At 41.3% G+C, this 22,512-nt stretch overlaps 1 protein-coding gene and 2 long non-coding RNA genes across 4 annotated transcripts; all 3 read right to left on the reverse strand.

Moving 5' to 3' along the window:
• Positions 1-3,797: 3,797 nt before the first annotated feature.
• Positions 3,798-4,732, reverse strand: LOC122643907. 2 transcript variants are annotated; one of them, XR_006330190.1, is made up of 4 exons: positions 4,631-4,732; positions 4,384-4,445; positions 3,962-4,038; positions 3,798-3,832 (listed from the first exon to the last, which is right to left on the reverse strand). It is a non-coding gene; the product is annotated as an uncharacterized LOC122643907 (long non-coding RNA). The 2 variants fall into 2 exon arrangements; XR_006330191.1 differs by having other exon boundaries at positions 3,798-3,835.
• A 3,629-nt stretch (positions 4,733-8,361) lies between these two features.
• On the reverse strand, positions 8,362-9,625 carry LOC122643682 (homoserine kinase-like). Its single transcript, XM_043837280.1, has 3 exons — positions 8,968-9,625; positions 8,614-8,843; positions 8,362-8,571 (listed from the first exon to the last, which is right to left on the reverse strand). The coding sequence occupies exons 1-3, from the start codon at positions 9,623-9,625 to the stop codon at positions 8,362-8,364; spliced, it is 1,098 nt and encodes a 365-aa protein (XP_043693215.1).
• A 574-nt stretch (positions 9,626-10,199) lies between these two features.
• Positions 10,200-16,737, reverse strand: LOC122643908. Its single transcript, XR_006330192.1, has 3 exons — positions 16,578-16,737; positions 13,337-13,339; positions 10,200-10,210 (listed from the first exon to the last, which is right to left on the reverse strand). It is a non-coding gene; the product is annotated as an uncharacterized LOC122643908 (long non-coding RNA).
• Positions 16,738-22,512: the final 5,775 nt, after the last annotated feature.

The raw sequence follows: 22,512 nt of genomic DNA on the forward strand, positions 1-22,512 counted from the left end.
ACGACCGTAAGGTCAAGGGATCACAGAGTGGTGGGTCACCTCCGACCCAGCTGGAGACATCATGTCCGCCTCAAGAGGATGCGCAGCAGCACCCCCCTCAGGCAGGGCAGCCTCCACCTCTGACACCGGAGCGCTCTCCACCACAGCTACACCCGGAAGCGCCGCAGCAAACTTAGAGAACCCCAAGACAGAGAAGTCATAGTCAGGGGTCACCTCCAGGACACAAGCGGCTAAGTCCCGGACCCCTCCCTCATAGGCGGGCTGAAGCTGCGCCTGATACAATGTCGAGAACGCAGAGGATGCCTGGAACTCAGCCACAGCTCGCTCACCTGCAGATGCCAGCTCCACCTCATGCCTTCCCCTCAATGAATGAAGCTCCTCCTCCAAAGCAAGAACCCTAGCCGAGCTCTCGGCCGCACCAGCAGAGGTCACACGCAGCTCCTCAGACACCTCTAGGAGCTTCCCGGACGCCACAGCGAGCTCCCCCGATACCCTCTGCGCGTCAGCCTCGGCCCTCTCACGGGCATCGACCTGACCCTGGAGCTCCCTCTCCATGTCACGCAGGTGCGTCGTATCCGCACCTCACGAGAAGCGTGACCCTCCAAATCGAAGCACCGCCTCGATATACGGTGGATGGACCTATCATCAACATGGCAAGCGATAAAATAATGTAAAAATAAATGGAGCAATGGACATGATGAGACAGAAAAGGAATAACTCACCGAAGCCATATCATGGTAGAGGGTCTGAGCCAGACAGGCATCGCTAAGCCTCTGCAAGGCCATCCTCGCGGTAGGGAGCCTGCCCCTATCCACCCACTCCCGCGACACGCCGGCTTCGGCCAAGGTCGAGCCCTCCGGCACGCCCAAGGTGATCACCAGGGACTCACCCAGCGTGGGAAGATCAGTGGCAGTACCGCCAGAGGAAATCACACCTTTCCCCTTGAAAAGGGGCAATACAGAAGATCCAACCCCGACTGAAGCAAGGCCAAGGTCACCCGGGAACGACATGAAGGACAAGAGGGGAACGAACTATTTACTCGAGAAAGCAATCTCCCCGAAGCTGGCAAGAAAAATGAAAGGAATGTCACCTGCAAAATATAAACAACAGATCCATCACATACAAGAGGAAGAACAGGGAAGAAGAGTGAGGGTCCATCACACCCACGCCGCGGCCACCATAGGCGCGGCATCACCGGCAAGGCGCGGGCCACACCCAGGCATGGCCACCCAGGCGCGGCCAGCCAGGCGGCCACCCTAGCAAGGCGCAGCCACACCCAGGCACGGCCAGCCAGGCTGCCACCCTCGCAAGGCGCAGCCACACCCAGGCGTGGCCACCCCAAGCGCGACCTCCCCAGTGCGGCCACCCCATTGCGGCCACCCCAGCGCGGCCACCCCAGCGCCGCCAGGCGGCCACACCCACAGGCGTGGCCACCCAGCCCGGTCACACCCGCAGGCGCGGCCTCACCGCGGCTACACCCGCAGGGCACGGCCTCACCGCGGCTACATCCGCAGGGCGAGACCTCACCGAGGCCACACCAGCAGGCGCGGCCTCACCGCGGCCACACCCCGTAGGCGCGGCCTCACCGAGACTTAGGAGCCACCCTACAAAAAAAAAAAAAAAAAGGGGAGATCGATTTACCTCAGAAAAAAGGCGACCGCGCGGAAGGACAAGCACACGGCGTAGCCACACCACGAGGCACAATCAAGGGATAGAGGTCACAAGAGGCAAGGCACTCAAGCCAAGCACCACTCAAGCTTTCGAAGCAAACCAAGGCACCAAGAGAACACAACCCAAACACAAAGACCCAAAATCAAGCGAAGTGGATACTAGTGTAGGTGACCCAAAAACAAGCACATGGTGGGCACCAAAGAGAGGACAAAAGACAAAAAGGGAGAATTAAAGGAGAGCAAAAGGGGAGACAAAAAGTAAGAAAGAGAAATGAGAAGTGAAAGAAGAAGGGAGAGGAAGGAACATATACCTACAAAAAACAAAAAGAAAAAGTGTAGGAGGTAAGGTTTGAACCCCCAACCTCTCCTACCTCATTAGTGGATTTACAGGCAAACCCCACAGGAAAGTCTATTCGCAGCGGACCCCTCACTATGCAAAGACACCTACTCTCTTGGACATCCTATCCCAAGAGAGTGGGGGGCAAATGATACATCCAATATTCACCGGGCCAATCAACAACCGCCACGTGTCATAGACGACCCGCTCCATAGCTAAAGGGAACGAACCGGGGTCCCAGCACCACTCGGGCGCGGCCTCCTCACCAGGGCGCGGCCTCACCCAGCTGCACGGCCTCCTCACCGGGCGCGGCCTCACCCGAGCGCGGCCTCACCGCGAGACTCACCTAGGCGCGGCCTGCACCGCCTCCTCACGCAGCCTCCTCACCGGCGCGGCCTCACCGGGCGGCCTCCTCACCTAGGCGCGGCCTCACCGAGCACGCCTCCTCACCGGCGCGGCCTCACCCAGCGCGGCCTCACCCAGCGAGGCCTCCTCGCCTAGCGCGCCTCACCCAGCGGCCTCCTCCTGGCGCGGCCTCACCCAGGAGCAGCCACCACTTGGGCGCGGCCACACACACCCAGGGGCACGGCTTCACCTAGGCGCGGCCACACATCCAGGCGCAGCCTCACCTAGGCGCGGCCACACATCCAGGCGCAGCCTCACCTAGGCGCGGCCTGCACCCAGGCACAGCATCATGGACACTTGAGGTGGGGGCCACCCATCTACGACCCGATCGTATCGCTAAGACTCATGTCACTACCAGGACTCTAGACCGCCGCTTAGAGGTCACGTCGTCCAGACGGATTCAAGCACCAAGGACGCTATCACCACACGCAGGTATCTCTCCGCCAAGTATCCTGATGCCACCAGGACACTCCCTCCCGCGGGGAGATGATCAATCAGGATAGAGCCCCGTTACCCAGGGCCTCTATCCACTCAACGGCACACTCGCCATCAAACTGGGACTCTCCACACCGCCATACACCGCCATATGCTACTATAAAAGGCAAGGTACGCAACCCCATCAGAGGACATCAAAACTCATACTGAATAATCACTATTCATCTATTTGCGCCAGGAGATCTAACTTTGGCATCGGAGAGCCCTAGGCCGGGACCACACCGGTTCTCTCTGATTGACCCCGTTGGTCCACTTGCAGGTGACGGCACTCGCAGGACCGCTCGACGATTTCTTGACGCAACAGGGATTATCCATTTATCTTCTCTTTTTCTCTCTCTTTCCCTTTTATTTTGTTTTGGATGGTTTAGAATTTAGATACACTGTTCTCGTTACCGCCTTGCTCGAACTCGCGCGCTTGAGGCGAGCCAGCATTCTCCTCCTTGAGTTGGTTCAGCTTCCAGCTCTATTATGTATGCCTGTACAAGAAATGAAACATACTTAGTAAGAGCAACTCAACTACAATGAAGGTTTATTTCCGAGGGAAATTTTCTGTCTAGGCGTAGGCTCAATGTAAAAAAATTCCAATCCAATCCCTCCCATCTCCATCGTCGTCCCGTACCAACTCCCCAATGCCCTTGGTTTTTCAATTAAGAGGGTTTATTTTTCAGGTAAGATCTTAATGAGGGCATATGCTGGACTTGGATCTTATCAATCCGGGCAGTGTACAGCATCTGTGCAGCGCCTGGGATTGACAGGGGCGCTTTGACCGCCTTACCCCTGCCCAACGCCCTGCCCGAAAAGGGATAGGGCTGTCAAAGCACCCTGTCAATCCCAGGCACTGCACAAGTGCTGCACGCTGCCCGGACTAAAATGAGAAAAAGACTGAGATGTGGAAACGCTTTTTCTCCTTCACACCACCTTCCAACTACTTCACGTTCAACATATAGATTATAGAACAACAAAAATATACATTTTATAAAGCAATACAATAACAGTTGTTGCGTTTGGGAAATGGAGGAAACTCTCTTTACAGGTTATTGGAAGAGATATTCACCTTGATTAGAAGAAGAAGCTAACAAACCATTAGCCCCAATCTCATCATTAGCCTTGGCATCCAAACTACTTGCATTCCTGATTGTAAACCCAAGACAATGAAAATCCACACTCTACACAAACAGACACAAACACACATAGAGACACAGACAGACACGCATACATGGAGAATATATATAACAGTGGTGGGGTGGATTTACACCTTAGCATTGCACATTACGAATGGGGACCAGAATATAGTGCTAAGATGCACCAAATGCATATGATGTTGTCCATGGGACGGAGTTATTTTTGCCTATGTTTGCATTTCAGAGAGATAGAGAGAGAGAGAGAGAGAGAGAGAGAGAGAGAGAGAGAGAGAGAGAGAGTTGTTGATGAGACAAATAAGAAGAAATTGGGAGTTTCAGATTAAATTTTACTTACATGGATTTGTTAAAGAGCACGCGCCATCTCTTCCCTTGTGTCTTTTCTTCTCATTGCAAACCCTGCACCGATCCATTAGAGAGAGAGAGAAAGAAAAAATATTGCTCCGATGGTAAGAGGGAAAACGGCCAAGCTCAGCCTTGGTAAGAACTTAGAACCGATTAAACTGAGTAAAAGGAAAGAGAGGCCGTCTCGGAGGGAGAGGCAGTGCAGGAAAAAGAAATCATGGAACAATGGCCTAGCATACCTTGTCGCCCTGAGATGGAGTGTTGGGGCACATGCAGTAGCTCTCGTACTTGGTGTTCTTCGGTTCCTCTCCTTATCGTCCGACCCCGTGGGAGCAAATCCAGCCGACTATTGGGTTGTTATTGAGCGGTAGTGGATGGGATGGATTTGAATAAGTTTGTGTTTGAGACTGATGATGATCAAAATGGGTAGTCTCTTCTTCTTTTACTGCTACAGAAGATGGATCTCCTCCATTGGGTTGTTGTTGAGGACCTTTTTGCTTTTGCCTCCGTTGAAAATCTGGTGTAATATTCCGGCAGACTGAAGACAAAGACAATGGTACGGATCGCTTCCTAATCCTCATCTTTGGCTTGGATCTAATTTGATTTAAAAAGGGCGATAGATAGGGAGAGATTTGCAGAAGAATTTTGGCGGCGAATGGAGAGGTGTAGAAACTGTTATTGAGAGATGAATAGCTTCAGTATTTTGGCTCCGACTGCCATTAAGATTTTGTTCGCATTCTTTATTAACCAAAATAAAAATAAATAAAAAAAGATAGATTGAAAAATTTTTAACGTCGAGATTGGGGCAAGGAAGACGGAGAGAGAGAGAGAGAGAGAGAGAGTGTGGGGGGGAAAACGGAAGTGGGGAAAGAGTGAAAGATAATTAAGGATGTTACTAAAAGAACAAAAAAATAATTAAGAAACTAATATTTTAAATATTATTTAATATAAAATATAAAATAATACAAAAGGGTACCAAAAATTTTAAGGAAACAAAAAGAACTGACAAAGATAGATAATAAAAGAGAAATTATATTTAAATAAAAAATAAGGATAAAATAGTCAAGTGAAGAAGTAATCACGAAACATGAGTTCATGCACTTATATAATAGTATGATATATATATATATATATATATATATTACCATTGAAGTCTAATGAAAATTGGATTGTGATCTTCTATGGTGCCCTGCTCATAGTGGTGTGTGCGGCTCAGACAAAGCACTGTGCGCAATATTCGCCTTACCCCTGCCAAAGTGCCTTCCAGTAGTACTATTTTTTTTGTGAATTTGGAATGGAATATGAATACTATCTACATTTATTTTTGGTTTTGTTTATAGTTCTTTAGAAATTTGGAAATAGGAATTTACGTAATTATTTACCAATTTATGAGTGTATATTGCCATTTGTTTGATGCCATATTGTTCAAATTAATTTAAACGTTTAAAACAGTTAAGTAATTAATCTTAATTCATAACATGGAATTGATTATTAATTAATCATTTTGCTTTTATTTTGAGTCCATTTACAGCCGATCCCGACCGGGTGAAATTGAAACTGAACCATCAATCCCCATATGTACGTGGCCACAATTTGCCAGTGGAAATTGTATAAATGTAACATTGATGGCCTGTAATAACCATGCATTGTCCATTGCTGTGGGCAAGAAGAGTTGGGTGTATCAAATACTGTAGGTGCCAATGACACTCTAAAAATGATGTTCGATCTCTACATTCTAATACCGACAAATACATAAAATTAAAAAAAAAATAAAAATTCATAAAAATAGAGTGAAGTGAGAATTAACATTTTGGAGGGTATTGTAGCATTACTAGCACATTAATTGGTTTTGTGGTTACTTAATTTCTACAGCCTCTAGCTATAAAAAGGATAATGGTGGGAGATGGTTTTATATGTTAGGTTGAGTAGACTGTCCAACCCACTTTCAATATGCAAAATCAACCTTCAAAGAGAGGATGCCATGTCTCCCTATATATATAAGAAATGGTCTTATAGTGAATACACCAAATATATTTGATGCTCAATATACATATGGATATCTTTCATATATCTGTGAAATATTATTGAAGTGATCTTAAGCCTTCATTGATAAAATGTACGTATATACCTAGGCTGACTATTATTTTTTTTCTCATTTGTTAGGAGGTCATCCTTAAAGTACCAGATTGTTTTTCTTGCCAGAAAATTGTGAACGATGACACGAGAAAAAATACCATCAATTGAGCCAACTCGATCAGTATCGGTGGTTTTTTTTTAGGGTCACAACACTTTTCATTCTTATACTTTTTGACTGTTCTCAGCAGTGTTACTATGTACTAGTTAATTGTGGGAGTAAACTACTGCTTGCATGGCAATTCATTTAGTTGATCCTATTTTAATTGAATTATCTTCTTGCTATTAAAGGATTTCTTTATTTGTAGCAAATACTCAACTATTTCACGTACAAAGCTGTAAGGACTGTTCTTAGCCAACTTTAAGAGATGAACCTAACACAGTGCTTGCGGTTTTTTATAGGCTCACAACACTTTGAATCTTAATTGAAATTTAGAAACCCCATTGAGTATTCTCTTTGAAGCAATGTTTATGTCAATGTTTTAGGGTTACTTGTAAGTTCCAAACTCTACTTGATGGGTCTTTAGCTCAAGTTGGTAGAGTACTTGGAACATAAGCATGTTCCAAGGGATGGTGGTTCAAATCCACCAAGATCTTTTTTATTCAACTCTTCAAAGCATAGTCAGATAAGATATCATCTAGATTGAAATCTTTCAGAACCATATTGTGTAATTTAATTTTATTGTCTTGTGCATGCAAATGACTGAAACAATGAAACCAAATTGTTCAAAATGACTTGAATTTAGAGAACCTTTCTAAGGTAGGGAATTATGTGCGGGATACTATTCCAAATCAAAACCCATTTTTTCAATTTGAATTCAGCATTAAGAATGTTGGTTTCGTTCAAATACTTGGCCTTGAATAAGATTCACTATAAGGAGAAGTGTCTCTTTTTTTTTATTTACAAACTAAGAGGGGAGGTGCCCAAATACATGGCATGATTGGCCAATTCAGAAATCCAAAGTATAAAGCAAAAATATCACTTGTACTTAAAATGAAAATTTGGCCAATTGATAGATACATGATAAACCAAACAATTTTTTAGGTAGATTTAGGATGAATCCAATTGATAGACTCAGGATAACCAAACATTTATTTGAGAAGATTCATGTCACAGAATCAAGGTGACCAAGCAGTTAATTTGGTACGATAACGGTTCCATCGATAGTCTCTCTATGGAAGTACCACCAATATTGATACATGGACCCATAGATTTACACAACCAAACACTACCTTAAAGATTCTTTGATTATAAGGCCTAGACACGTAACTCCATTCCCTCCCATGGGGCAAGGCTTTTTCTTTTTACCTTTTCAACTCTCTTTTTATGATGGAGATTAAAGATCCCAATTTATTAGTTGAATAAGGGTGCTAGCATACCTAATGATACCAAGGTATCAGGCTGGCATGCCCCTATCTAATAACAGTAGTCCCTAATACAACGGGAAAAGGTTGGGTATGCTAGCGGTACACCATATGCTAATACCCTATTTGTCTATCTCTCTCTCTTCCTCCCTTTGAGGGATAAGGGAGTCATTTCAAAGTGAAGAAGAGAGAGAGACAGACACATAGGGTGCTAGCGCGCATATCCATCCATACCCCTAATACAATATGACATTTGGCTGTCCTTACAAATTAACACATTAATTAGACTCATTCTAAACTATATGATCTACACAACGTAGTGTAAAAGTAAAAGTAATACATGTATGAAGACATTTGAATCAAATCAGAACAAACTATCATGGCAAAATAAAACCCTTTTCCTACTACTACTACTATTGCTACTGCTACTACTAATCAAGGGTGATCGATGATTTAATGAAAGGAATTCCATTCATTCTCTACTAATAACCCTGGTACCAACCCGATCAAGCTTGTGAACCATTGCAGAAGCCTTCAAACCTCCTCCATGGTTGAGGAAAGCTTCAACCATTCTATATCCAATCTCTTTACCTTTCTCCATATCATCAATAACTGCAACTATAACCTTAGGCCCAACCAACTTACACCCAAATGCTCCTTCCTCCAATGCTACTTTCATCACCTTTGCAAGGCCAGGAATTTTTTATTTACTCTCCTCCATAACCTTCTCTAGATAATCATCATCATCATCACTGACCCTGTTTTTAATTATTCTACACCTCATTGCTTTCCCCTCGGCCGTCTCGCGTATCACTTCAAAACCAGGAATTAGTGGTGCATTCTGCCCCCAGTACTCACTCGAATGAGGCTTCGTCTTCGTCTTCGCATAATCTTTGTGTGTTTCCTTTATAGATGCCCCCATCTCTTGTCTACACGAGTTCTCAATTTCGATTTCTGGGTTCACAAAAATGAAAAAACAATTCTTTCTCAGCCGGAAATTCAAGAGGATTTATTTCAAGAGGAGATAGGTGTCTGTGGATCATCACAAAACTTCCCATGATCACTGTCATTAAATTACCGATGAAGAAGACTTGATAATCGGGGTCCTCCCATTCCATTAAACTCAGTCCATCGACACCCGCCTGAATTAATTCTGAGACCGACAATTTCCGGCCGAAAAGCTCATTAACAGCAACAAGAACTGCAGCATCAGTAGCAGCTTTGGATTCAATACTCCATGACGGTGGTAATCCCTTCTCTATAGAGAGGGAAAGACCGACGGTTTTGATTCCCAGCTTTGTCATGACTTGTAAAGCGGCGGAACTAATTTCAGGATAATATCCCTTGGGTATAACGCCATTAATGTCAGAGATTGCTGGCATTCCAGGAGTAACCTCTGGATCAATGCGAACGGAAACATAATTGCCGATACTGCCATCGATGGCGCAATTGATCTGATTCTGATTAGAGCCCGGGCTCACGTTTGCTATTGTAGCTGGAGCAAAGGATTTCACATAAGAGAATATTGGTTCCGGCTCAATTTTGAAGGCTGTCAATGGCCGATCATAATAAGAATTGCGTCTGAATGTCGTCGTTGATAGCAGAGAAGAGTAATTACATCTAAAACTAATAAGGGTAGGAAGAGTTTTGGGTAGATAGTAGTGATGATAGGATTTTCTTGTTAGAGAAGGGATACAGATGATGATGATCGACTTCAAACTGATGAACCTCGCCATTAATTCCCCCAGACCTTCAAATTCAGGTAGAAACCGTAGTTTTGCAGAGTCGGCGGCGATTTGGTGTTTAGGGTTTTTTTTTTTTCTTGCAGAAGTGGAAAACTAACAATACGGCGGGAGGAAGAGAGAGAGAGAGAGGGAGGGAGGGGAGGGGAGGGGAAGGGAAGGGAAGTTTAGGGTTTTTTGTTTTTTCAGAAGAGGAAAACTAACAATATTACGGCGAAAGGGAGGTAGGGAGGGAGGAGTGATTTCTCTTTGTATTATAAATCTTTTGGGATTGATTCTTTTTGTACTATATCTTTCATAATAGAATAGAATCACTCTAAGTATCCGGTTCCTCATTATTTTCTTTCTTTCTCTCATCATAATAGAATAGAATCACTTTAATAAAGGAACCGTGCGGCGCAGCACCGCCCATATGTGCACGGTGGGGCCCATTATGCACACATGGGCGGTGCTGCGCCGCACGATGCGCATAGCACCACCCCCAGTATTGGGGGCGATAATTTTCCTAAAATCTCTCATATTTCATGCATGGGAAACTTATTATTTAATTACGTAACTATCATCCATGAAATCTAGATCCTCTACTGTCGAGCTGCCCGGCAGGACCGTGTTACTTAGACACGATGCCGCATGCAATGTCCGCCTTACCCCTGCCCAAGTGGAGGTAAGGCGGTCATTGTACACAACACCGTGTCTGGGCAGCACGGTGCTGCCGGGCAGCTCTGCAATAGAGGATCCAAATTGCTTGCATATATCTTCCTTCTTCTAATCGAAAACAAAAATTGCATATATCGTCCTTTCTTCAACGCAATCTTACAATTAAGGAATGCAATTAGATTTAAGACTTTAATTCCCTTAACTAATTATTGAATGGGTATCACTTACTTAGAAGTTAGAATCAAAACAATGAGATATCTAGTAGGTCGGTAGGTCCCTAACACTTAATAGATCATGTCAGTGACACGGATATGGATTCTCTGCCATTCTGCAGGGTGTGCGGTGCACATGGCACACATGGCCTCTACTGTGCCGCAGATGTGCATAGCACACCCTGCAGTACAACAGAGGTTTGTTAGTTAGAAACATGTCCTCGACATAAATCCAAACTTCCCTTAACAAAATTACTTGGACCAATGGATAGCTAAGGAAAAAGGAAAGGAACATAAATACAGGACCGTTTTCTTTTCCTAAATGAATGAAGTTCCTTTCCCTAGTCTCTGTAAGTTTCGGTTTGGAAAATTTTACTTCACAAAATTTGAATTTTAAAATTTTACATGTTGAAAAGTTTTCCAATGTTTGTTTTTTGGTGGAAAAGTTTTCCCTAGGCTCTGTTCATTTCCGTTTGTTTAAAACTTCTATTTCTTTGTCATGTTTCAATTTTAAATTTTTTTTTTTTTTTAATATTTCTGTTACTAGATCAAATTTCTAGACAAAAAAAATTGTGCAACCCATAATATTTTTTATTTCTGGGCCAGAAAAGAAACAAATACATTTGTTATGCACAATGATTTTTGTTCCCGGAACTCTTATAAAAAGAGCGCCATAGTGCACAAGGTTCCCACTGCTGCAGGGTCTGGGAGGGGCAAATGTACGTAACCTTATCCCTTGCTTCTTAGGAGAGACTATTTAAAAGTTTTGAATCCGGAACCAACAAGTTGCAACAACGCAATTTATAAATTTTCAAAAACGCCATTGAATACTCAAAAATTTGGTGGAGGTGATGGTGGTGGTGGCAGTGCTGGCAATGGTGGAGGAGGAGGTGGTGGTGACAATGCTGGTGGTAGAGGTGGAGGTGGAGGTGTTGGTAGTAGTGGTAACAATGGAGATGGTGGTGGTAGAAATGGTGGTGGTTGAAGTTACATTGGAGGCGGTGTTTTATTTTGAACGTGAAATTAATGCTTTGCCAAGCAAATAAACCATTGTCTCATTAAAGAGCAACTACCCCTCCCCCCCCCCCCCTTTTATTTTTCCCTTTTGTTTCTGAAACAGAGAATGTTCCTAATTAAAGCTTTTGTTTCTTTATTTTTCATAAATATTTTGTAACTTGTTCATTCTTAGGAACCAAAAAAAAAATAGAGAAATAGAGAAACAAAGTGCCCGCTTGATAACCTTACGGGTGTTTCTGTTCTGGTTATGTGCTGAGCAACAGCAAAACAATTTTTTCATTTTCTATGCTGAGAAAACGTTTTTGACCCGCTTGGTAAACCTGTTCTTGGAAAGAAGCGAAACTTTTTTTTTTTTTTTTTTAAAAAATCAACAAAAAGATATGTTTGGCACACTTTTCCAATTTTCAGCCAAGAAACGACAAACCATGTCCAACATGTTCTGTCAAAAGTCTTCCAGGGAGCATAAATTTTGATTTATGTTTTCAAAAACAGTCACAAAAAGCACTTCGTTATCAAGTGATTTTTAGGTGTTTTTCCGTTTCTCAGAACGAAAAAACATCAGAAACTGTTTCTCGTAAGGTTATCAAGCGGGCTCAAAAGTATTATCATGTCGGGCCAAATAGTGAAATCATTGAAGAGAAAGCAAACACATTAGATCCTATCTTTGTGGTGTTAAGAAGGGGTTTTCCCATCTTCAAAGATCTCAAAAGAAAAAAAGAATAATGCGAATTTGTCAGTACGCTGACATTTGTGGTGTGATTCCCCCTTTTTGCGACATCGTGGGAGGTACACTATGGTGCCGTGGTTGGGATGTTGGGGCGTTGTTGTTGGGACACCGCAGGAGGTAAAACCTTTCAACTTTAGCTCCAATTTTGGGGTTTTTGAGTAAGTCCGGTTTTTGGATTGTGATGTCGATGATCGTCTGTGTCCTATTGTCGTTATTTACCGGGAGGGGTGGTCAATTTCCAGTGTCTACACTTTTGTACAACCACGAGAAGGGATTTCTATATTTCGCATCTAATTAAATTGTGTTGTGAGAATATGAAATCCCTTCTATGAATTATTAGAACTTTTTGAATGTTGGTTCCAGTATCCATATTGGCCCAGGCCTCAATATTGGTCTTTTTATAAGAAAAAAATGGAGAGTCCCCAATCAAAATATTTTCTATATGGAATTTTCTCTGTCTCAATTAGATAACCTTCCCTAGATAATCATTAATAGAGATATTTTCTAGCCTGTAAATAATTCAAGTTTATGCGTGTTGTAATTATAGGGAATCTTTCGACTCTTTTTTACTTGTAAGGGTGATCCATAAATATATAAGTCCTTCTTACCTTCTTAATTATAATTAATATATTTATGTGATAAACCATCATATCTGTAGTGTTTTTAAAATTTTTCTTTTTGTTTTGGTAATCAGTTGGTTGGTTCGGTTTGAATTGATTTCAGTTTGTTACTAGGCCAACCCAAAATCAAACTGTGAAAGAAAGTTTCAATTTTGGCTAGGTCTGGTTTGGTTTCTTATCAGTTTTGTTTTGTTTCTGGTTTTTTTTTTATTTATTGGTTTGTAATCAAGCTAGTGTCAAATATGGTTAGGTTCGATTTCGAGTTTACCAATACATAAGGAAATTAATAAGAAAATCCTAATTGTATTGGATTTTCAGTTTCTTATCACGTTATTATTAGTCTAGTCTTGATTTTTATTGGGTTTGGCTCGGCTTTCAGTTTCAATCCATTCATTTCGATCGGTTCGGTTTCTACTTGGTTCCATAACACCCCAACCCAAAACAAAACGAATATAATTAGTTTGGGTTGAACCGACTAGTTTCGATTGGTCCAATCAATTTTTAGCTAAACTTTGACAACTTCAATTCTAGACATGCATCCTTTTTGTCTAATTATAACCAAAACTGATGTTCAAGTCAAATTTTAATCAACATTTGGACTAGCTAAAAAAGATGCAAATATAAATGGAACAATTGACACATGATCGTCAACATAATTTGTTGGGCTAATTGCATTTGATGTATATGTCCATGAAACTCAATTTAATTTGATTAAATTAATTAATATATTTTCATATTCATGTGCTTCTTGTGATTATTTTGATAATGTGCAATTGTCCACTTTTACTGTTATTAGTTCACAACTATGAACAAATCTCGACACTCTGTTCTAGGGTTGTCACATTGTATAATTTTTAATGGATATTAGTAAGAAAATATTAATGTGGGCAATTAATTGTGTTGAATATTGATCCATTGGAATTCCCGATTTGATTTACCACCATTGTATTCACAAGGGGAATTTTGGTAGTTTCATTTTTTTTCGTACCTGACTATACACCAGACGCTCATTGTATGTTATATATGCATGAATGAGGGTGTTCCTCAATATGGTTTCACACGCCAATAGGGTGAACATCCAAATATGTGAGTGATTGTATGATGATCGATCAGAATCCGGGGCCTTGGTAATATTAGTTGAATATTATTCTTTAAAGAAGTTTCAATAATTTTGATTAATCATTGGATTTAATAATCACTGTTAATCATATAGTGTAGTTGCAATTTTGGCGGGACGTTTGTTTACATACTTGTGAGGGTGCATTGTGGATGTTGATAGTGTGGGGAAAAAGTGTAATGAAAGTTCTACCATATGGGGTTTTCACGTTATGCTTTTTGTATAGATGTCCTTTTGTATAATTAAAAAAATTTAAAGTGTAAAAGATTTCTTTTTGTGCAAATATGGATAACTTAAAGGGTGATCTTTTTAGGCCTCATTCATTCCTTTTTTATCATTTCAGTTCCACAAGTTTCACACCACACTCTACTTCCTCCAGCTATGGCTTGTCTAGTCGCCCCCCTTCAAAGGGATTATCCTTCTAAACTTGTGTGTTTTGCAGAGCAAAGGGACTATCCTTTTAGACTTTTACATTTTGCAGAGTGATTTTTTAAAAGTTTGTAGCCCTGTTTCAATTCAATTTTAAGGAAAAGCTCCATCGACAAATTTTCAAGTAAAGGGCCTTATGAATGTTATAAAATGATGGATTAGTACACAGTTCTCCATATAGGACCAGTATTCAAAAATTCATTTAATTCTAATCATAGTACTAGGGAAAAGGCTAATCACACTAGCGATGTGCCCAGCCTTGTGTTTGCCTCTCTCTCCCCACCCTCCTAGTGAAAAGATACACCTGCCCTCCCTTGCCTCTCCCCTCCCTCCCATGTGACTATTGAGTTTGCCCACTAGCTTACTTGCTCCAACCATTGTGTCTACCCTTTTCCTAGCCTTCTCCTAGCTTACCTAGAGCAAGAGTTGTGCTTATCCCTTCTCCATAGTATTAATCAAGCTTAAAGTATCGTTATCGGGTATCGTATCAAAAAAGGCGATTCTAAGACGTTCGCATCATATCAAAGAGACACAAGATATACTAAAGATACACATAGAAATGTTTAGGATACATGCAAAATACAATTTTGAAGCATAAATAAGTAATATGTAAAATATATCATGTATAAAGAGGAAAATAAAGTAAGACGAGACAAGTGTAGTCAATTAATTATGTATACTGGATGAAGTTTCTTACTTTTACACACTAAAACGACATTAAAAATCAATATTTAAGCAAAAATCAAAGTTATGATAGAAAATTGTTCATGCGCAAATCTAGTTTCGTTCCTTGATTGTAAGTTGTTTAATTACCAAATGATGATGAAACCAACATTACTAAAGTTGCTTTTGCCAGTAGAAACAAGGAATTATATTGATTTTTGCCAAAACAAAATTGATTACAATAGCTTACAGGAGCTTTGATAAGTGTTTTAAGTCATTGATTGAGTTATATAGTTTATAAGAAATGCATCAAGTGAATTGATAAGTATCAATCAATACATTATACAATCCCATGGGCTGTACTTGTAAGCTTTGATAATTAATGCATTATATTAGATCCATTCCAAACTATATGATCCACACAAAATAATGTAAAAGTAAAAGTAAAAGTAATGCATGTATGATGATAATGTTATTTGGAATAAAAAAAACTACTGCAAATTAAAACCTCATCTATCTCAATCCCAAGTTGATCAGGAAATTAAAGTTGTTTAAGATGAGTACTACTACTACTACTACTAATTAATGATAACATATTAAAAACCAAAGAAATAAACCTATGACCTAATTAAATAGAAAAAGTTTTGCTTCTACGTACAAGGTTGGCAGCCAAGAAAATAGAATAATTCACTTCCCTTTTGGATTCATATATGGATACCTTCTTAGGTTTTAGTAATTTGTAAAATACCTTTTAAGATCCCATTTCCTCGGCTTCCCTGCTACAGTAACAGCGAAATTTCGTCCAATACGGCTGTGAAGAAATAACCCTGGCACCAATCCGATCAAGATTGTGAACAACTGCAGAAGCCTTCACACCTCCATGGTTGAGGAAAGCTTCCACCATTCGATTTCCAATCTCCTTAGCCTCCTCTTCATCATCTGTGACTGCAACAACCCTCATTTTATTTCCAATCTCCTTACTCTCTTCCCCATCTACAACCCTAGTTCCAATCAACTTACAACCTAATACTCCTTTCTCCCATGCCGCCTTCATCACCGCTGCAAGACCAGGAATTTTTGACGTCCTCTCCTGCTTCTCAAACACTTGCACCTCCAAGCCATCTACTACTTGCTTATCCCAAAATATTCTACACCCGAATGCTCCCTCAGCTTTCTTCCCCACTTTAAGACCAGGAATCAATGACTCACACTTGGGCCAACCCCTATTAATCCTTTCAGGTCCATGCATGTGAGATGCCATACGACAACAAATCCAAAAATCATTACCCGTTATCCTAACGGTTCTCAATTTTCGAGTTTCAATTTCTGGGGTTACTAGAACGAAAAACAAATCCTTCTCAGCAGGAAATTCAAGAGGAATTATTTCAAGACGCACGTAGTTGTCGATCATAACAAATCCTCCCATGAATGCTGCCGTTAAATTTTCGATGTGACAATCTTTATAGTATGGCAATACAGAGAGACTTGCTTGGATTAAATCTACGACCGACAATTTCCTTCCAAAAATCTCATTAACAGCAACAGCAGCTGCAGCAGCATTAGCAGCACTCGATCCAATTTTCCCTAACGCTGATAATCCCTTCTCGATAGTGAGGGAAAGACCGACGGATTTGATTCCCAGTCTTTCCATGACGGATCTTGCTGCTATTGCAGCGGAATTAAAAGAAGGGTCGAGCGTGTCGTAATTCCATAGCGGGTCGACCTCGCTCTCAACGGAATTGATTGATACTTTTGAAGGAGGAACGGGGTGGTCTGAAATTTCCACGGTAACATAATTGCCAAGCCCATCGATCGCGCAATTGATTACATCATCATAGTTCGGGTCCCCCACGTCAGCTATCGTCGCCGGTGCAAAGGATTTCACAGAGGAGAAAATGGGTTCCGGCTCAATTCTGAAAAACTTCGATGATGGCCGACAAGAATTACATCTGAACTTTGATAGCGGAGAAGAAGAATTGGATCTAAAAAACCAAAGGGACGGCAAAACAGAAGAAGAAGAAGAATTGTATTTAAAACTAAGGTTACGATGAGTTTTGGGTATTAAGTACTGACGGGCTTTTGTTGCTGTACCTCTACTGATGAACTTCTTCAAACTTAACGCCATTAATTCCACCCTACCCCGATACGGATGGGTATCGTGTTGCAGAGTCGGCGGGGATTTGGTTTTAGGGGTTTTTTTTTGTAGAAGTGGAAAACTAACAATACTGCGGGAAGGAGGAACGGAGGGGAGGGAAGGGAAGATAAAACATATAAAAATCTTTTGGGATTCTCTTAATTTGTAGTAAATCCTAATAGAATCACTCTAATAAAGGAAGGTAACAACTCCTCCTCATTCTTTCAACTAATAAGATAAGATTGTCATCCCATTTTTCTTCTCATTCTCACACGCCTCGACTCTTTCTTACCTTATATTTAAATACGTGGAAACATCAAAGCCTTCTCATGTGGGAAATCACATCTCTCAAGGATGACCCTTCACAGAATAGGATTTATCGTAAAATTAAGGGTTGCTGAGTCTTTTGAGAGAAGTTTCAGAAATAGAAGATCGATTTTGGAGAAACGATTTGGGGGAAGATGAGGGCATTTTGGTAATTATGCCCTAGTAAGGACATTTTGATAATTAGGCAGGATTAGATTCTTAAGAATAAATAATGGGGGTAAAAGAGTCTTTTCAAATTAAGTTATCGTAAAAAGGTCTTTTCATATTATGAACAAAAGAGTCAGGACAATTAGGTCTTTTTACATTTAAAAAAGATAAAAGAAAAGGTACTTTGGTCAAGTTTTTAGCACTTAACGTCTAAACTTAATATTATAGACTTGAATGGTTTTAGGGGGTAAAATAGGGGTGGTAAGTGGAATTTACCAGGGTGGTACGTGGACTTGTCAGAATCTTAGAGGGTATGAGGAATATTTGGTGCATTTTAGAGGATTTGGCTCCTGTCCTGCCGTGGCGGGAGCTGGATGGTCCAGCACCCCTTAAGATGGAGACACATGGCTTTTAATACATCCAACGGTCAAAAAAGGCATAGGCATATTGTAATCCCTTTTTCGTCTTTCACTCTCTCGTTCAACGAAACCCGACCCGAATATTTGACCATTTTGAAACCCATAGATTAAAACTCTAGTTTGTACTTTCTCTCGGCTCTTCCCCCTTTCTGATAGTCTCCATCTTTCCTGAGGGAACTCAGCTCAAACCCTAGGTGAACGGCTCCATCTTCCCATTTAAACGGCGATCGGTGACGGCGAGGCTAACCAGGTTATCTATAGAGATATCCTTCGCAGTTAGAAGCAAAACCAACAAAGGTGAAACCGTGAAAGGGGGCCACAAGGCCCACTGCGGGCCTACGGCACAGCAGCAAGGCAGAGAGAGGCGTATGACCTATTGAGGGGTGAGCGAATAGGATTTGGTTCCTCTACAAATCCTAACTAAGCCAAGCTATATCAAATTAGTTATATTTGAGGAACAAAAAAAAATTCTAATATTGCAACCTTTCTCTTGAAAAATTTCCTCTAACCCTTCCTTCTCTTCCATTGAGAAGATGGGAGATTCAATAAACTCTGCAATCCTTTTCAAGTGAAGAGCTGGTTCACCCACCATCTCGTAGTACCTGAGAAATAGCATATTTTGAGGCCTTTCTAAACTTGCTCTTCAAAATCCTCTCTCATATGGCACTGTGGGAGTATAACCCACGCATCACAACCCTCTTTGTTACTTCTGTTTCTCCTTTTATCAATCATCTTGACACAAAAATAGGGACCGTTAAGGTCGTCGAATCGCCCAACGGGTATCTTCCCAAAGAAGCGGTCCATCGTTCAAAGAAATAAATCGTGAAACAATGACTAGATATGACTGGACCTGCGAAATTAAGTAATTGAATCTGTAGAAGCAGAGGTGGAACTGTGGAAGTGGTGGTCGGAGGTTGCAGGGGTGTAGGAGAGGAAGAGGAAAGAGAAAGAGAAGAAGATGCTCATTTTATCTGGTTAGCCTCATCGTCGCCGTCGTCGTCGCTGTCACTGTCGCTGGATCCCTTGAAGAAGATAAAAGTTGCAAAGGAGGAGGGTTTTGAGGAGATGAAGGGGGAAGAGGAAGAGAAACGAGGGTTTTGAATCCATTTGGGTCGGGTTTCGTAAAACGAGAGGGTAAGAGAGGAAGATGGGTAAATATGGGTTAAAATAAGACTTTTTCATTTTTGGCCGTTGGATGTATTAAAGGCCATGTGTCTCCATCTTAAGGGGGTGGTGGACGGTCCAGCTCCCGCCACGACAGGACAGGAGCCAAATCCCATTTTAGAGAGTACGTACGTGTATTTTACCCCCAAAAAAAAATCACATACCTCCCCAACTTTTATAAGCTAATATCAAAATGGTCCACTTCCTTAATTGCGTCATCAAGTTAGATTTTATAAAATGGTCAAATTTACAATTTTACACTTTATTCAAAAAACCCCAAATCGCTAAGGGATACAATTTAAGGTTAGGTTTCCCTGCAAACCTTTTCTTATTCAACGAAGCATTTTTTCATGAAAGCTTAGCTCCGTTCAGGGAGGGAAGAATATTTTGTCCTTCGATGACAAAATGAAGGGTCGAAATAACTAACAAGTGACAGTTTTTCGCGTTTTTGAAGAAACTGCTTTCAACTAGCAGCTGAGAGAAGGGCTGGGCAGCTGAGATTGTTATAAGTGAGTACCTTTTTATGTTTGTTCGTTTGGACTTTGGAAGAACAAATAAAAGCATTTTCCTTCCTCACTACCATCTCGAGAGAAGCAATCGGCTTGAGATATGCATTGTATCGAACTTTCTAACTCTGGATGGATGAGACAGAGCCAAAAAAATGACACAATGGCATTACTGATTTTTACTGAAGATGATTTGATTTCCCCTGCAAGATCTCAATAGGATCGATCGAAATAAATGGGCTGTTAGAATTTTAGTTCTAATAAAATTCCATATGGACATAATTAAATCCCTAAACCAACTAATTAGGGTTTTGGTCTAATAAAGTGGGGTCATTAAGTTATATTAGAAATCTAATGTGGACTGGCTTAGTGTGGGCCAGATAGATTCCTATTGGGACTGTGATGAGTCAGACCCTATAGGGATTACTATATAAGGAGAGCTAGGTCCCCCCTCTACCCAAGACAACTATTATTATTCTCAATTGCTATTGAGAAGTGCATTCTTGAAAGAGAGGGAGATATTCAGTGTTCGTCATCCTTGCGCATTCGGTATTCTCATCAGGCCAGTTACTTTAGGAATAGAGGGGAAGCACCTAGATCTTTGTTTTTTATTTTCCACTGCAATCATCATCACTATGGATGCAAAACAAGGTTGGTGGTTCTATCCCTATTTTCTATTATTTGATTTGATTGTGTTCTTGAACGCCCTATGAAGATCCTGGCTTTTGGGATTTTGTCCCTATTCGGATCGATTCATTCTAAAATGTGGTATCAGAGCCTCCATAGATCCGTTCTTAAACCTATATGGATTCAAAATAATAGAACATAATAAGGGAATCGAAAATTTTTCGATTCGAATCAAGGGTTTTAAGGGTTTTTTTCAGTTTTCCAAAAATCCGTACGGACACTGGCATTCTGCCGATTTTTTTAGCCGGCGAAAACAGAATCTAACCACATGGGTGCGTAGAGCACAAAATTTCAAAAATTTTGGCGGGTGGATCTCCCCCGGCCGACACCGGATGCGCTCTCACGCGCCGTCGGCAGCGGCGGGTGATCTCACTCGCCGTCAGGTTTATTTTTTTAAAAAAAAAAAAGAGATTTCTGGGGTTTTGCTATCGTACACCCCTGACAGGTATATAATCTTGCTAACGTGCGTCGTCGGGTCGGATCGACCCGCTGACCCGACCCGACAACCAGAACAGGGCTTACCTGAACCTGGTTGGACCGGACCCAAATCGGTTTATTTGAACCGGGGTTGAACCGAATTGATTTTGTTTGACTTTTCGGACCGGTTTGACCAGTACAGTCAACCAAATTTGGACTTGAACTTTGACCGGGCTTTTTGGGGGCTACGAGACTCCGTTTGGGGTCCCGTTTTTTGCGTTGGCTCTGTTTTTCTGTGCTCTACACAGTGGTGCCCTCTGTTTTGATCAGATATGCATATTTTAAATATTTTTGATATTCTTTTGATACATGCCCTTTTATGTAATTTATCGATTCATTTTATTGGGAACCGAACCAATTTCTGACTTGTTGGAATACCTACCTTGATGAATAGAATTATTCTTATTTTTGTGTTAATTTTAAGACATTTAAAACCCCTTGTCATAAATTATAAAATAACACATTGTTTAAGGATGTAAGTAATTTTGAAAAATCCTGAAAGAGGGTTTCATGTTTTCGACAGGATGCAGCCGCCAAAGTGACCTTCCTTGTTGGATTTGTGAAACACCAGTCTTATACAGTTGTAGGATGTCCTTCAACTCTGATATGTGGTCATACACCCAAAGGTGGTGATCATGTATTGGTACTTGAAGGGGTACATATACAGTATGCATGTGAATAGGTTGACCCTAGAATTCTGCACACCCAAAGGTGGTGGATTTTGAAAGTTGAGCTGTATTCCCATGGCCTGGTATGTAGGGATTTTTACAATTGCATATTGAGAATTCAGCCCAAAGGTGTTTTCACAATGATGTGTGTAAATTTCTCATTAGCTTATAAAGTTTTCAAGCTGTACTTGCATCATTTTAATTATTGTACTATTCATTGTTTAAATTTTCAGTCACCTTCTTTGTCAATAATAACATGGTTACTATTGAGCTCCTCACTGGGTCAAACTTTAAGAAGTGGAAAGAGGACATTATGTTTGCTATGGAAATGGCAGATGTGCATACGTCCCTTGTTATGGATACACCAATAGAACTAACTGCTGATAGTACTGAAGATGAAAAGTCTGTGCATGCTGCATGGCAAAAGAGTAATCGACTCAGTATACTGTCCATAAAGAGGTCGATACCGGAATACCTAAAAAGTGGTCTGCCTGAGAAATGTATTGCCAAGGAATTGCTAGATGCAATCTCCAAGAGATACAAAGTTTCATCGAATGCTGAGATTGGGACACTTCTGCAAAGGTTATTTAATATGGAATATGATGGTTCTGGGGGTGTTAGGGATTACATTATTAGGATGGTTGATTACCAAACTAAACTCAAGGCCTTAGACATTCCTCTTCCAGATGCCCTAATTGTCCATCAAGCCTTAAATACCCCACCTTCTGAATTTGGCATCATAAAAACCAACTATATTTCCCAAGATGGAGTCTGGAGCATTAATGACCTAATTTCTAAGGTTGTGTCTGAGGAAGAGAAACTGAAGAAAGAGAAAAAGCCTACTGCCATGTTTACTTCCAAAGCCCGTAAGAGTAAAAAGTCTAAAACTATACTCATAAGTCTCCATAAT

This window comes from Telopea speciosissima, chromosome 10, assembly GCF_018873765.1.
Source record: "Telopea speciosissima isolate NSW1024214 ecotype Mountain lineage chromosome 10, Tspe_v1, whole genome shotgun sequence".
NCBI lineage: Eukaryota > Viridiplantae > Streptophyta > Magnoliopsida > Proteales > Proteaceae > Telopea > Telopea speciosissima.